At 35.6% G+C, this 17,177-nt stretch overlaps 1 protein-coding gene across 1 annotated transcript; it reads right to left on the reverse strand.

Annotated features, from left to right (window-relative positions):
• Window positions 1-11,529: 11,529 nt before the first annotated feature.
• On the reverse strand, window positions 11,530-16,200 carry LOC145095836 (integrin-linked protein kinase 1-like). The gene is made up of 12 exons (XM_079033660.1): window positions 15,490-16,200; window positions 15,119-15,193; window positions 14,934-15,038; window positions 14,753-14,838; window positions 14,526-14,646; window positions 14,329-14,408; window positions 14,016-14,078; window positions 13,798-13,916; window positions 13,626-13,711; window positions 12,754-12,878; window positions 12,413-12,544; window positions 11,530-11,883 (listed from the first exon to the last, which is right to left on the reverse strand). Exons 1-12 carry the CDS (start codon window positions 15,946-15,948, stop codon window positions 11,877-11,879), a joined length of 1,458 nt encoding a protein of 485 aa, XP_078889786.1. The 5' UTR covers window positions 15,949-16,200; the 3' UTR covers window positions 11,530-11,876.
• Window positions 16,201-17,177: the final 977 nt, after the last annotated feature.

The raw sequence follows: 17,177 nt of genomic DNA on the forward strand, positions 1-17,177 counted from the left end.
TAGGGTAATTCTTCTAAGTACTATAGCATTTGAAATAAATAACTACATCGGTACTCAATTGCCTTATTTGAGGGATAAGGTAAAATGTGATGGCTAGATCCCAGGCTAAATGCTCCCCTGTCAAAGGGATTTTGGGACCTACCCACGACCCCTGCATGTATGCAAGTCGTGAGCATCCACATTACTATGATCATGTATACCCGATATAACTATCACAATTGCGTTGTGATTCATCGGTAGAGTTAGATCCTGAACTTGTTCCATGCTATAGCACCTAGTGACGTCCGTCCTATGTATATGTAAGCGTACTCATGTAAGTGTGATCATGTAATTGTACTCATGTAAGTGTGATCATGTAATTGTACTCATGTAAGTGTGATCATGTAATTGTACTCGCGTAAGTGTGATCATGTAAACATATCTATGTAATAGTAGAGTAATGTACTATAATGTTCTAGCTGTAATGTATGTTATCTCTATCTAGCAAGTATTGACTCATGAATGAACCGACTCATTGTATGATATCGCGTTCTAGTAATAGTTCTAGTACCTTCCTAAACTACCCATATGGTAGTTTACTAGTAATCTAACTGGTATGTATGGACATGGATGTATACCCTTGCTACCCAAGGGCATTGGATGAACTGGAAGGACCTTTATGACTATATATGTACACATGATAAATAACTAATATTTAAATGACTTTTGGACGGGTACCTGATATCCCACCAGACCACATCCAAATCGAGGAAAAGGAAATAGGGTGGATAGCCTTCCTAAGTCCTTTCAACATTTATTATATAACTATACATATATAGGCATGCAATTTATAATATAAAAGCACAAAATAAGTTTTGTAAAACCTTTTAACATAATTATTATCTAAGAAAAGATCGACTTGATGTCAATCTATAAAACGGTTTTGAAGGCATGGGTTTGATAAAACGGTTTAGTATAAAGAAACATTTGTTTGAAACACAATTGTAAATAAGTTTGAAATGTAACATACATAGTAATATGTACAGTGTAATAAAAAGTTTTAAACACATAAAGTGTTTATGGAAAACATTTGAAGGAAACTGTTTGGTAAAACGGCTAACGAGTAGCCAATCATTTGAATGATGCTTATTAATCACATGTGATTGATATAATAATTAGCATAATTCTACTTGTATCCCCCCATAAAACATTTAAAAACAGTTAAAACATTGATTAAGGGGTATGAACTCACCTGTTGTGGGTGATACGGATGAACTGAAGAGGTAGGACTGCTAGGTGTCAAGTGAAGACTTTAGACACACACAATGGTCCTAATTACATATGAAGACATATGTATATAAACAATTAGTGATTATAACACCAATTAAACATGTATAAACATCCTAATGCGAGGAAAACACTTTGGTCAAGTGTTAGGAGGCTAAAGGGGTTGCAACAAAGGAGTGCAAGACCTCATACGAAAGTTTATGGTCTAAAGTGATGGGTTTTAGCCATAAGAACTTTCCTATGTGCGCATGCAAAACCCTAATGCTTGGGTCTAGGCTTTCTAATTAAACATGCTTTTGAATCCAAGACTTCTAACAACTAATTAGGTATAAGAACAATACAAAATCAGATCTAGAAGTTTACCTTTGAATCTCTTGTTTTGATCTTGTTGTCGTGGAGCTCTAGAGTCACAATTGTCACTCCTCTAATGGCTTACAAACACCAAATAGCAAAGAAGATGATTTGAGAGAGAGGAGAGGGAAGAAATTCGGCCAGGGTTTTATTACTTGAGAAGAGATGCCGATTTCCCTTAGCCATGGGGTCTATTTATACTTGTAGACTCCTTAAGGGTTTCACCTTAAACCCTAGTTGGATAATATTTCCTTAAAGCAATCCAAATCCTTTCCTTAGATAAGCATTGGACGATTTGAGCTATCCTAAGCCGTAGAATCCGTCCATTCCTTATCCAATAAGGATTTACAGTCTAAAGTGTAACTATCAAACAATTGACAGTTTATACCCTCTTATTTAATTAATCTCTTTAAGTCACCAAATTAATACTAATTAACTTATGACTTATATTAATCAAATAACAATATTATTATTCCTTATATTATTCTCATAATATATTAATAATATTTACTCTCTCATAATAAATCATCCTATCAATTTGCTATGGTGAAGGCAACCCAAAAGGACCATGCACAATCGGGTCAAATACTTGCCTAATATAGTTGCAGCCTTAGACACTATTCCAACAGTCTCCCACTTGGATAAGTCTAGTAACTATATGCACAAGTACAATTCAATTTGCAATCGTAGCTCTCAAAGACGCTGTCAAACTCTGATCTAATCAATCTTGTCCTTTAGATAAGGGATCGTACAGTCCTCTGTTAGATATCATGCTGACAATTCTATGGAATGATTAGTCTAGCATTTAGGTTTCTCGATCTCTGATTTATTTGACATAGAACTTAATCAAACACATCAATTCAGTTCTGACCGGGCCCGGAACATAAGTCAAATCAAATCATCGAGCGGCCGAGATATCGCTTTTACCTTCTTAGGATAAAAGTTACAGATAAACTTCGACTTATATGCATTTACTTATTCATTAATCAACTATACACAACAATGCGTTTTATAACACCGAGTTACTGATGCGTTTTCGCATTATCAATGTACAACCAATTAACAAATAACAAACCATATATCTAGGTTTTAAGACTATATGATATTATCGTCTTGCGATCATCCTTTTATATCATATTCCATAAGGTGATTCCAGCAAGCACGGGTTTGTTCCAATACTCAAAACTAGTTCATAAGCACTCATGAACGTCGCAGCAATCTTTTGCTATGTCTAATACCATTTAGACAATCTACGCACCAATTCACGACAATCTTCATTCATATCTACTTCCAACATATGAACGATTGTGGACAATTTGAATAATTCGATTATTCTTAATAAATTCAATTATTCTGGAAGTCAAAACATGCAAAATGAAACAATAGTTAAACAATTAACATAAGACAGTAACATTACTCATAAATAAAACTCATTTATTTAATCATCAAATGTTAATTACATTTATCTATTACACGTTTCTACTACTATCTAATCTATGCTAATATCATCCTTCAGCCCAATACTCCTAGCATGCTGCAAGTGCTTAACCCTACTCAGTCCCTTCGTAAGCGGATCTGCTGGGTTATCTTCTGATGATATCCTCTTCACTACGAGTTGCCCTTCTTCTACACGATGTCTGATAAAATGATATTTTCTGTCGATATGTCTAGATCTACCATGATCCCTCGGTTCCTTGGTCAAGGCAACCGCTCCTTCATTATCACATAAAATCTCCATGGGCTCCTTTATGGCAGGTACGACTCCAAGATCACCGATGAAGTTCTTCAGCCATATTGCCTCCTTCGATGCTTCGCTCGCTGCAATGTACTCTGATTCGCACGTTGAATCAGCTACGGTTTCCTGCTTGGAACTTTTCCAAGTCACTGCTCCTCCATTCAGGGTAAAGACCTAGCCCGACTGCGAATGGTAGTTGTCCCTGTCGGTCTGAAAGCTGGCGTCACTATACCCTCGCACCTTCAAGTCATCACTCCCTCCGAGGACTAAGAACCATTCCTTCGTCCTCCGAAGGTACTTAAGGATATTCTTCACCGCAATCCAATGGGCTCTGCCAGGGTTCCCTTGATATCTAGTAACCATGCTCAAAGCAAAGGCTACATCAGGGCGAGTACAAGTCATAACATACATGATTGAGCCAACTGCGGAAGCGTATGGTACTCGGCTCATTTCTGCTATTTCAGCTTCGGTACTCGGGCTTTGAGTCTTATTCAACTTGGCATTACTTTGTATCGGTAATTCTCCCTTCTTTGAGTTTTCCATACTAAAACGTTTTAGTACCTTCTCTAAGTAAGTGTTCTGACTAAGTCCTGTTAGTCTCTTACTTCTTTCTCTCACTATCCTTATTCCCAAAATGTAAGAAGCCTCTTCCGGGTCCTTCATAGCGAAGCACTTCCCGAGCCAGGACTTAACCTCCTGCAGAGTCGGGATGTCGTTTCCTATGAGCAATATGTCATTGACATATAGAACGAGGAAGCTTACTATACTTCCACTGGCTTTGACATATACACACGATTCATCATCGCTTAGTACAAATCCAAACTCTTTGACTTTCTCATCGAAGTAAAGATTCCATCTGCGAGACGCTTGCTTAAGTCCATAAATGGACTTCTCAAGCTTACACACTCTATTCTGATGCTTCGGATCCACAAAGCCCTCTGGCTGAGCCATGTAAACATCCTCAGCCAACTTCCCATTAAGGAAAGCGGTCTTGACATCCATTTGCCAAATCTCATAATCATGAAATGCGGCAATTGCTAGCATCACTCTAATAGATTTTATCTTCGCAACTGGTGAGAAGGTCTCGTCATAGTCAACTCCGGGAGTTTGAGTAAAGCCCTTCGCGACCAATCGCGCTTTATATGTGTGTATGTTTCCATCCACGTCGGTCTTCTTCTTGAAGATCTATTTGCACCCAGCGGTCTTACGTCCAGGCACATTATCAACCAAATTCCAAACTTGGTTATCATACATGGATTGGATCTCGCTATCCATTGCCTCTTTCCATTTCACAGACTCCGGGCCTGCCATGGCTTCCTTATAGCTATTAGGTTCATCAAGATTTATTAGTGTACCATCACTAATATACGTATCCCTTTCGGTAGTAATATGAAAACCATAAAACTGGGGTTGAACTCTAACTCTATCGGAACGTCTAAGAGGTAAGGACTCGTCAATCGGTTCAACCGGAGTTTCCTCCTCAGGTTGAGTGCCAGCGGTAGAGGTTCCTTCATCTATCGACTCTTGAATCTCTTCAAGCTCGATTTGCCTCCCACTGTCTCCTTGGCTTATGAGTTCTCTCTCTCGGAAAACTCCTCTCCTCGCAACGAAGACAACATTGTCCTTCGGTCTATAGAAGAGATATCCAAAGGATTTCTGCGGGTAGCCGATGAAAATACATCGCTCACTTTGAGGTTCGAGCTTGTCGTGAGTATCTCGTCTTACGAAAGCCTCGCAACCCCAAACCTTGATATGTGCTAACGAGGGAGCTTTCCCTGTCCACATCTCGTCAGGTGTTTTGGCAACCTTCTTAGTAGGGACTCGATTAAGGATATGGGCGACAGTCTCTAAGGCATACCCCCAAAAAGAGATAGGTAGTGAAGCACGACCCATCATAGAGCGAACCATATCCAATAAGGTTTGATTACGCCTTTCTGCCACACCATTCAATTGTGGTGTCCTAGGTGGCGTCAATTGTGAAACTATTCCACACTCCTTGAGATAATCGTGGAATTCAAGACTTAGGTACTCTCCTCCTTGATCGGATCGAAGCATCTTGATTTTCCTGCCCAATTGATTCTCCACTTCATTCTTGAACTCTTTGAACTTTTCAAAAGTTTCTGACTTTTGCTTGATTAAGTAGATATACCCATATCTACTATAGTCATTGGTAAAAGTCACGTAGAAGCGGTTTCCATCCTTCGTGGTTGATCTAAACGGTCCACATACATCGGTATGTATTAGGTCCAATAGACCCTCACCCCTTTCACATGTACTTGTGAAGGGTGACTTGGTCATCTTTCCAAGTAAAAAAGACTCGCATGTGTCATCTTCCCTAAGGTCGAATGACTCCAATACTCCATCCTTTTGGAGTTTGGCTATGCGTTTCTTGTTGACATGTCCAAGACGACAATGCCACAAGGATGCTCTATCCATACTATTGGAAGAATCTATGTTCAAAACATCATTTCCTAAGTTATCAACAATCATAACAGTTTCATATATTCCATTACATGGTATAGCTTCAAAATAAAAGACACCATTTAGATAAGCTAAAATAGAACCATTCTCATTATTAAAAGAAAATCTAAAACCTTGTCTAAACAAACCATGAAATGAAATGATGTTTCTAGCCATTTCTGGCAAATAACAACAATTGTTCAAATCTAAACATAAACTATTCCTAAGCACTAAATAATACACTCCAATCTTGGTCACAGGCGACGATCTTCTATTCCCCATGATTAGATTGATCCTTCCTTGCTCCACATCCCTACTTCTTCTTAGTCCCTGCACATTAGAACAAATTTGGTAACCACAACCGGTATCAAGAACCCAAGAAATAGCATGATTAGAATCGTTATATTTAATTGTGTATATACCTGTGAAAGACGGCTTGATCTTTCCTTCCTTGATGGCTTGCAGGTACTCTGGGCAGCTTCTCTTCTAATGTCCTATCTTGTGGCAGTGGTGGCACTCTGCCTCCTTCGGGTTAGGGCAGGGCTTAACAGGATCAACTTTGGTCCCACTAGAAGAGGCACCATCTCGGGCTTTAACCTTACGATAGTTCTTAGACGAAGCCTTCCTCTTCTTTCCCTTTCCTTGTCCAATAGCCAAGACAGGAGCAGCGGGCAGATTGGGAGTTGGTGCAACAGACTTGTCCTTGAAGTTGGTCTCAGCGACCCTCAAGAGACCTTGGAGTTTGCTTAGGGTGACCTCCTCCTTGTTCATGTGGTAGGTCATCCTAAATTGATTGTAGCTCGGAGGCAAAGAGTGAAGCACCATGTCGATCACCAAGTCTTCCCCAAAGTCAACATTTAACTTGCGAAGGCGGTCGACATACCTTTGCATATTTTGCAGGTGCACGGTAAGAGACTCTCCATGACCCATCTTAGCGGAAATCATGTTAGTGAAAATCTCATAACGCTCTTGTCTCATGTTTTGGTGGTATCTCTCCAATAAGTCTTGATGCATCTCGTACGGGTACATGTCCTCATAGGACTTTTGGAATTCGGAGTTCATGGTGGCTATCATGATGCAATGTACCTTCGTTGCATCACGCTCATGAGTTTCAAAAGCGGTCATTTCAGCCGGAGTAGCGATTTCAGGGTTGATTTTCTCGAGCTTCTCATCGAGGACATACTCCTTATCCTCATAGCGAGCAATAGTGCGAATGTCTCTTATCCATTCGCTAAAGTTCGTCCCATCGAAAGTGACCTTTTGGCAAAGGCTCATCAATGTGAAAGAACTAGCAACAACGTTGTTTGCGTTCGACATCTACAAATAGAAAGGACAAAGATAGATTAGAATATGAATCCCTAATTATCACCCAATAAGAAAAATTAAGGCTAGGATCCAACAACAATATTTACATATTAGAAAAGGGATGCTGTAATCTAACATGCAAATAATATGAAGGTAAGTGAATGACGATTCACTAATTCTCCACCATAAAAACCTAACTATAAGTCCTAAATGTATTGAGAATTCCTAGGTTCGGATGAGATTCATTAAAACTATTCAATGGCATGTTTAAATCTCGATATGCCCCTCTTGTTTGTGACTGGGATACCGAGGATCACAAAGCGGGTGTGAATTACCATGCAAATTCACATGGTGCCTTCATTGTAACGATCACCTATTCGATGTGCCGGTAAACCACACACGCTCCATCGAACTATGATAAACAATGAATCACCATTTGCCACCTTTGCTTAGAAGCAATTAGTGTGCCGGTAAACCACACACGCTCCACTAACTTCTTAGCAAGGGTGCAAAGTGTAATTTCATGGGATTACATCAATTCACTTTTCCTAAAGTAACTAAGATTGGGATTTTTTTTAAAAAAATGTATAGTTACTTTGTATTTCATATTATACTTTTAATGAGAGGATGAGGTTGCCCTATCCTACCCGTTCGGCTAACGACCCTCTACCGATCAAGCAAGCGGTGGGTGTGAGTGTACACCCATTAAGCGCCATTTTATAGGCCACAACCTTATACCCACCTTATAGATCGGCTTCGTGAATGAGGCCTACTAACGGTAAGACTAGCATTTTAGTTATACATATATATATATATATATATATATATATATATATATATATATATATATTAATCTTGTAATATTATATTAGTATAAGGTTGTATTTTAAACTTTTAAAAATCTAGGGTTTGAAATTTAAATTGTCTAAATTAAAACTTTTAATCACAAAAAATAAATTTCAAAACTTGAGGACAAGTTTTAAACATTTAAAACATGGAGGATCAAATAACAAATAATCTCAATTAACAATTAATTCCTTAATTATCCATATTTGATTTATTTAATGATTTCTTGCAAGATAATTACCAATTTAATCAAAATAATTAATTAATTATCACATAAGGAAATTAAATATTTTATTAGTTGATAAATATCTTTAATTAGATCAAGATTATAGTCATATATATCATAAAATCGGCTTAGGGTTGATCTAATATGATTAAGGTAAGTTTCCATAAGATAATTATCAAAAAATCCCGAATCTGGCCCTTCCTGACGCTTGGACTCGTCGAGTCAGGCCAACTCGTCGAGTCCACCATGGGACTCGTCGAGTTCATGACACAGAAACACAAAATTCGAATTTTGCACACAAGTTTCAAACAAACAAGCAACAATTTAATAGAAACCAATCTAGGCTCTGATACCACTGATGGGTTTTAAGCATAAGAACTTTCCTATGTGCGCATGCAAAACCTTAATGATTGGATCTAGGCTTTCTAATTAAACATGCTTTTGAATCCAAGACTTCTAACAACTAATTAGGTATAAGAACAATACAAAATCAGATCTAGAAGTTTACCTTTGAATCTCTTGTTTTGATCTTGTTGTCTTGGAGCTCTAGAGTCACAATTGTCACTCCTCTAATGACTTACAAACACCAAATAGCAAAGAAGATGATTTGAGAGAGAGGAGAGAGAAGAAATTCGGCCAGGGTTTTCTTACTTGAGAAGAGATGCCGATTTCCCTTAGCCATGGGGTCTATTTATACTTGTAGACTCCTTAAGGGTTTCACCTTAAACCCTAGTTGGATAATCTTTCCTTAAAGCAATCCAAATCCTTTCCTTAGATAAGCATTGGACGATTCGAGCTATCCTAAGCCCTAGAATCCGTCCATTCCTTATCCAATAAGGATTTATAGTCTAAAGTGTAACTATCAAACAATTGACAGTTTATACCCTCTTATTAATTAATCTCTTTAAGTCACCAAATTAATACTAATTAATTTATGACTTATATTAATCAAATAACAATATTATTATTCCTTATATTATTCTCATAATATATTAATAATATTTACTCTCTCATAATAAATCATCCTATCAAGTTGCTATGGTGAAGACAACCCAAAAGGACCATGCACAATCGGGTCAAATACTTGCCTAATATAGTTGCAGCCTTAGACACTATTCCAACATAAAGACCACGTGTATTGAAGTTTGCGGCCTTGGGACCACTCCCCCATGAGTTTACAGCCGTAAACTCGTGGTAAGGAGTACCATTTGATGTTTTGAGGTTCCTAGCTAATTGGTGATTTGTTTTATGATAAGTTCTAGCCATGTGGAAGCATTAGGGGCACAATATCACCCCTTTATAGAGTTTACGGCCTAAGAACCAATCCTTATGAGCTTACGGCCGTAAAATCTATGGGAACATGGTTTCTTGGATGCTTAAGGTCCTTAACACTTCAAGGATATGATCTAAGCTGGGTTCTAGGTATAAGGAAGGAGTTAGGGTGTCATTTGCCCCATTTATAGGGGTTTACGGCCCAATAACTTGTCTTGGCCGTAAACTCCTTTGTCCTTGTGTTTCCTTATGATTTCTAGGCTATAAACACATTAGGGAACATGTCTAAATTAGTCTCTTGGCTTAAGGAAGACATTTGGGGCATTTTGACACCTTAAAATGGAGTTCACGGCCCAAGAACATCCTTGGCCGTGAACTCACTTTCAACCCTTGATTCTTAATGTTTTGGAGGTCTAAACCAGCTATGGGTAGTCTCAAGGTTCATTTCCAAGGTTTGGAGGGACATTGGGCACACTTTGGCCCTTAAAAGAGAGTTTACTCTCCAAGTGTTCTTGGGCGGTAAACTCTCAAATCTTGGGGTTTTGATCCGATTTTGATGTTATTAGGCACAATCTAAGCTATATATTACCACTAGATAGAAGTACTCACAATTTTGGATAAAAACCCGAAGATCTGTGAGAGAGAATTTGGCTTTTCTCTAGTTGGAAATGTAACTAATGAATGAATATGGTTCAGATTTCTATATATAGTCCTGCGATTTTTGGCAGAAAATATTTTTATTCCGGAATTGAACCCTAATATCCTAAAGTTTTGGAATAACAGTGTTGCACAAAACCCTAGTGTATCCACTCTCCTGATATCTCCTTAAGTGTAAATCCTGAAAAACTATCAAACTTATACCCAAAGTCTGGAATTTCACTGTAATTGATCTAACTTCTATTGACTTGATATGGTTTGTTCAGAATGGAAATTTCGGGTTGTCACATAAACCCTATTCCCTTTGAAGCCTAATGCCTTTACTTGATCCATTTATTGTCCAAAATCCTGAAATAAGAAACTTTTCGAAACCGAATATTACATTAACTGTCGAGATAACTTGGGTTGTCATGCAGTAAGAGCTATCCTCGAGTAAACCTAAAATTTACATGTGTCTTTGTCAAAACAATAGTATGATCATGTTTTTTCACTACATTCTAGGTGTAAAATTCTTTAGAGGCTTTGGTAAATACTGAAATAAGAAACTTTTCGAAACCGAATATTACATTAACTGTCGAGATAGCTTGGGTTGTCATGCAGTAAGAGCTATCCTCGAGTAAACCTAAAATTTACATGTGTCTTTGTCAAAACAATAGTATGATCATGTTTTTTCACTACATTCTAGGTCTAAAATTCTTTAGAGGCTTTGGTGACCTTCCTTTCGACCCTATGTCGGTTAGAAGGACCACCGCTAAATACGTTACCCCTTAGAACCCACAAAGGATATTGTCTTTTGTCCATGTAATGGGTCGTGGCCCCACTACCCAACATTTCGTCGTGCTCATGATCAAACCTGTCTTATATTTGTGTACACTCCACAACACCTAACTTGTATTTTGTTATAGTTTAAATCCCAATTGAAACTTCTGTTAATTCCAATTACACTAGATGAACTGTGTGATACTAAAATCACCAACATGGTACATATATGGTATAAATGATATTCCAATTACACATTGTAAAACTATTTGATCTTGTGATGGCTTTCTAGTTCTGAGGGGGTGTTTGGCTTAGCTTTTCAAACCCCAAAAGTCCTTTTTGGAAAAGTTACAAAAAGTCAGGATTTCCTGACTTTTCCAAAAAGTTCATTTTCCTTGTGTAAAAAACTTCAAAAGTGACTTTTAAAACTAGTTTGCCAAACATCTTTTGCTTTTTTTTCTTTTTCAAAAAGGACTTTTGGCTGTGAAAAGCTAAGCCAAACACCCCCTGAATATTTTTTCTACTTCGTTGCTTGTTGATACAAGTGTGTTAGTTTTGATTGGTTAGTGTCTAGGTATGAGGTGCTTGTTGCATGGTTTCTCCTTTTTTTTGATAATGGTTTTAAGATATATTTTGAGATGGAGGCACCGACTAATTCATAACTTTTTATTTCTTCTAACATGTAAGTATGTAACAATTCAGCTTCCACACGACTTGTGTCCCATAGAGAAAAGTCATTACCATTACTTGTACTATTATATTACAGATGATCTCAACTTTAGATACACAAAAAAGTTACACAAAACATAAACAAGAAAACATAAAGCATAGTAATTTTCACATTCCACTTTATTTTCCAGCTTCTATAACTCTTCTGAAGATTATATGCTTACGCACCCCCATTAGCATTGTCCCAAGTAAATACATCAAAACACTTGGGAGTCTTTCAACAGCTGAATCACTTCACTTCATCTTCAATGTTCATACCCTTCATAACTACTATTTCCTGCAAAAAAATATAAAATTAAAAGTGTATTATTAGTATATAGTACAACATGGTGATATTTGGAGAGAATGAGAAAAAGTTTTTATTATATATTATTATGAAAAAGATGTCTCTAGGGTGATGTTTATTTTCGACTTAATGAGTAATGATGTCTGTATGGAATAATGTTAACCATTTTACCCTTACATTCTGAATTTTTTTTTCAAAATATTTATCAATTTTAACATGAAAAAAGTTGGGAAGAAGAAAAAAAGGGCAAATAAGTAATTTAGGCAATTTTCATTTTGACTTACTAGGAACACAATGACTTCATGTGGAAAGACTAAAAGGGCAAGCTTTCAACTATAAGTGATGTATTTTCTTTTATTTACAACTTTGCCCTTCTTGCATTTGTTTCAATTAAAAGCTTGTGTCCAAACTTCTCTTAAGTTATACTTATAACAATGTGATCAAATATGATGACAATGTTTATCACAATTCTGTCGAAAAACTCTACATAGAGGGGTAAAATGGTCATTTATAGGCATACCATGGGAGCTTAAAGGCGTCTTTCCACCATCCATGTTTTGAACAGTTGCCAACAATTTTGTCAAGTCTGATTATTATCTCTGAAAATTTTGGCCTTATAGGCAATTCTGGATACCAACACTCCTCAATCAATCTACAAAAAATAAAAAATAAAAATAGTGAGAAGCTTTTTTTATACAATTAAATTATGTATGAATAAAGTGACCAAATGGGTAATGACTAAATTACCATTTTACCCTTAAATTCCAAATAATTAATCAAGAAGAGTTGGGAGGAAAAAAAAAGAAGGGCAGAAGGGTAAAATGGTCCAGATTAAGTGCTTAACAAGAAACAGGGTCTTACTCTTTTAAATCTGGAGGATAATATTTTGATTTAATTTTAAATGGAGGTCGCTTGAGATCTTCACACATCAACTTAACAGCTTCTTCAGGAGGCTTGGGGTGAAACGGTTGGGCACCTTCCATCATCTGATACCATTGTAAACAAAAAAATAAAATTCTAAGTTTGAGATAGATGATATATAAGAATATTATTTATACAAAATGTGCAACAAAGTTTTCAGCCTTTTGACCTAAAGATGCAATATTTATCTTGTTATGTGTTTAACTAGTTGAATCATTGTTGTGTAATTCAGTTCAGTTGCATAAATTGGTAAAAAAGTGAAACATTGTAGTTTAAATCGGTAAAAAGGTAAAACATTGAAGCTTAAATTGGTAAAAAAAAAGTGATACATTGTACCTTAAAATGGTAAAAAGGTGAAACATTGTAGTTTAAATCGGTAAAAAGGTAAAACATTGTAGCTTAAATTGGTAACAGATAAAAAAGTGAAACATTGTAGCATAAGTTGGTAAAAAATGTAAAATAATCACATACATTGGTAAAAAATTTAAACATTGACACATAAAATGGTGAAAGAGTGACACATTGTTGCATAAATTGGTAAAAAAGATGAAACATGGTCGATAAATTGGTAAAAAAATTATAACATCATTGCATCAATAAGTAAAAAGATGAAATCTTGTCACATAAATTGGTAAAAACTAAAAAAAGAAACTTGGTCACATAGATTTATAAACAATTAATCAATATGGCTTAAAATGGTAAAAAAAAAGTGAAACATGGTCGCATAAACCGGTAAAAAAGTGAAACTTTTTTGCATAAATTGGTAAAAAAAAAAGTGAAATATTGTGGCATAAATTGTTAAAAAAAATTACCTCAAATAGAATAATTCCAAAAGAATACACATCCGCACCTCGATCAAATAGTTCATCTTTATAAATCTCGGGTGCAATATATAAATCTACAATACACAAAAGATAAAATTTACACTACTAAAAATTAAAACTTTTTTGAATACCCATTTGGGGACAGGTGTCAAAATCTTACTTGTTCTGTCAATGGTGACAGGGCGAGATAATCTTGCTTTATCAGGTGAAATTTTGGATAACCGAATTAATCCAAATCCTGCAACTTTCAACTGGCCCCCACTATCCAGCAAAATATTTCTGGCACCTTACCAATATTTTAATTATTAAAAAAATCTCAAGATATGAACTTATATAAGTAAATTTATATAATTATTCAACTTATATTAGTTGCCTTACTTTGGCCTTAAATCGCAGTGGATAATTGGATCTGGCTTACATTCATGAAGATAATTCATTCCCCTGTTAATCAAATAACAAGTTATAAGATTTCATAATATTTAATATTTTTTTTGAATATGATTACTATTTACAAATACTATTATTATAATAAAGATCCAATTTTTTCTTGTAATAAAGCAATTTAGGACTTTGTGAACATTTAAATATTCTCTCATCTCCTTTTCAGCTATTGTTTCTAAAAGTTTACAATTGGACATGTTATTGATTAATATAATATAATCCCAAATTCCCAATTTACCCTTTTACTTGCCTGGCAATATCAAGAGCAAATCTAAGAGCTTTTGATGGGGACAATTTTCCTTTCTTTTGAAGATAGCTTCTAAGATCACCCTGAAAATTCATCCAAATTCAATCATTTTTATATTATTATCAAATTATCATATCAATATGAATGTTTCGAAATCGGATACTTTGACTTATTTCTTAATTTTATTTTCTTTGACTTACTCTGGGGTGATATTCTGAAACAATCATCATGGGTATATTTTGGGTAACAGCTCCAACAAATTGAACCACATTAGGATGTCTGACTTTCTCCAACAAAGTCAACTCATGTTTAAAAGCATTTCTGCATTTATAAAAACCAAAAGGGTACAAAAGTCAAATCACAATGAAGTTATCTTGTTAAAATTATAGAAAAAAGAATGTGTGAATAGTAAATAGTAAATACATACATGCTTTCAGGGTCAGAATAACTATCCTTGTCTAATATCTTCACTGAAACTTTTGTCCCATTCCATTTAGCAACTTGATATGTTCCCTGTCAAAATGACCAAAATGTCCATATAGTATTATTAATATAATGAAAAGATATAAACTTTGAGACTTTATATGAAGCATAAATCACAATCTTGCCTTTGAAATGCCATCACTTTTGCGAATTTGAAGCTCTAAGGGATTGAGTTCATACTCTGGAACTTCTCTAGGGTTTGCAACAGTCATTGGGGTCTTTCTAGTTTTCTAGCAGAATTTTAATGTATTCATTATATGATCTCACATTAGAATTTTTCAATATATAAACGAATTTTAATGGAAAATACCGGAACTTTGGCTCCTCTGGCTTTCAATATATTGTAAGTTTCAACGTTTCCATAGTACTTTGCATCAGCACATGCCTGTGATTATGGAAAGTTCTTGAACAAATAAGTAAATAATCATGAAAAATGTTATGGTTTTAGGGTAGAAAGTAGAAAGAAGAGACATATCATGTCTGGAAAGAGAGGAACATGATTTGTCTAACAATTAACCTAAGAGATGTCGATTTTCAAACTTTGACCAAACTAATTGGACAAAATTGATGATCGAAAACAAAAATGGAGAGGGAAACTGGTGATTGTTTTGATCAGATTGTTATTATTTGAAATGATTCGAACATGATAATATGATTTGAGTGATGAAATCATGGATATACCGTGCTTCCCCACCGATCACGGGCATCAATGTTGGCCTTGCGACTCAACAGAAGCTGAACAACCTCAACATGCCCTTCACAAGCAGCAATATGCAAAGCAGTGCGACCATCGAGATCGATACTATTAACATCAACGCCATCATCGAGCAATTCTTTGACACCCTGAACGTCGTTTTTGCAGGCTAGAAACAACAATTGCATGGTGGAGTCAAGGTTTCCAGGGAGGGTAAAGTCATCATTCGCGGATGTACGTCGAACTGGGTCAAGAGAAGATTGCCGACCCAAGCTGAAACGGGAATTGGTTCGTGGATCAAAAGAGCTTTGACGCTTGAAGCTGAATTTACCGCTGAGTTTCATTGAACCCGTTGAGAATTGACGGGATATCCCGCGTTTCAATTGCTGAGCTGCCCTCTCCATGATATGGGTTTGAATGTTTGATTGTTTCTTCAACGATTTCATATGATTCAACAGAATAATAAAGAGGGAAACGCCATTGAAGCAGGTGGGACAAAAAGGGGTGAGCTCGATCGAGAGCTAAAGATGAAGCTCCCGATTGCGAGCAAAGAAGGGAGTAGGAGAGAAGATGGGTGGAATGGAATCCAGAAAAGGGTATTTGATTAAGAAGAAATCCGAGTGAAATGCAATTATTTGGATGAACAAACAAAACACACAAAAGTGTGGAAAAGGAATCGTCGTTGAAAGCCTCTCTGTATTTCTGCCACTCGGTTTATCCGGGAAAGTCGTTGCAGTCTTCCTATTATTTTCAAATTACACCCCTCCACGTTGTCAATGTTGTCACAATCACCTTTTTTTGTTTTGTTTTTGTTTTGTCGTTAATCATACTCACCTTTACTTTACTTAAAGAAAAGGAATGATGGATGATTGCGTGTGAACTTATAGTGTAACCACTAACCACCACTTAATGTATTCAAAACAAATTTTATATAATCAACTTTAACTTAAGAATTAAAGTGATTATTAATTTTGATTACATTTTGGATCATAGCTTTTAATGAAAAGATCAGAATGAATAAAAGAAAAAAGGGTATTTTTTAACAAAAAAAAAGACAGAGATCTTAACATGTGTTTAATGTTAACCATCTTTTGTGTGACTTGGTGATGAAATGATTTGGGATAAAACATTTCAAAGAAGTCATCATAGTTTCTATTTTCACAAGCTTTAACTTTAGTGTGGCCACTTGCTTCATTTTGGATAGAAATACAAACAAAATCAGCTAGTTGTTTGAGGAAAAAGTGGATTTTAGAAACCACAATTGATACACTGATTGGAAAAGATTACAACTAAATCAAATTTGAAACTGTCTAAAACATGATAAGAAAAAATTGATTCAATTTAGCCGGTTATATTTTTTATACTGTAAACTGGTTAAATCCGATCTGATTTGGAAGCAACCAGTTTAAACAGTCCAAAAGAAAAAACAGTTCGGTACAAAACTGATTTTGTTTGCAAAGTATTATATGTGTGTGAGGTTTTTTTATTTTTTTTTATTTTTTAATTTTCTCTATTAATAAAGTTGATCACCCTTGTTATCAAACAAATAAATAATAAACATATGTATTCATTCATGTGTTAGACAAAAAACAAAAAAAAAATACATAGGAAAAGTAAATTTCTTTTATGAAGGTCTCCTTTTAGGCAACAAAGAAAAGTAATAATAATAATAAGA

Source organism: Lactuca serriola, chromosome 1 (genome assembly GCF_051521515.1).
Source record: "Lactuca serriola cultivar US96UC23 chromosome 1, Lser_US96UC23_V15, whole genome shotgun sequence".
NCBI lineage: Eukaryota > Viridiplantae > Streptophyta > Magnoliopsida > Asterales > Asteraceae > Lactuca > Lactuca serriola.

Coding starts and splice junctions, on each gene's coding strand:
- LOC145095836 (XM_079033660.1), bottom strand. CDS start 15,948: ATGAAATCGTTGAAGAAACAATCAAACATTCAAACCCATATCATGGAG. Junction 15,039..15,118: donor CCAGAGGAGCCAAAGTTCCG/GTATTTTCCATT, acceptor AAATTCTGCTAG/AAAACTAGAAAGACCCCAAT. Junction 14,079..14,328: donor TTTGCTCTTGATATTGCCAG/GCAAGTAAAAGG, acceptor TTTGATTAACAG/GGGAATGAATTATCTTCATG.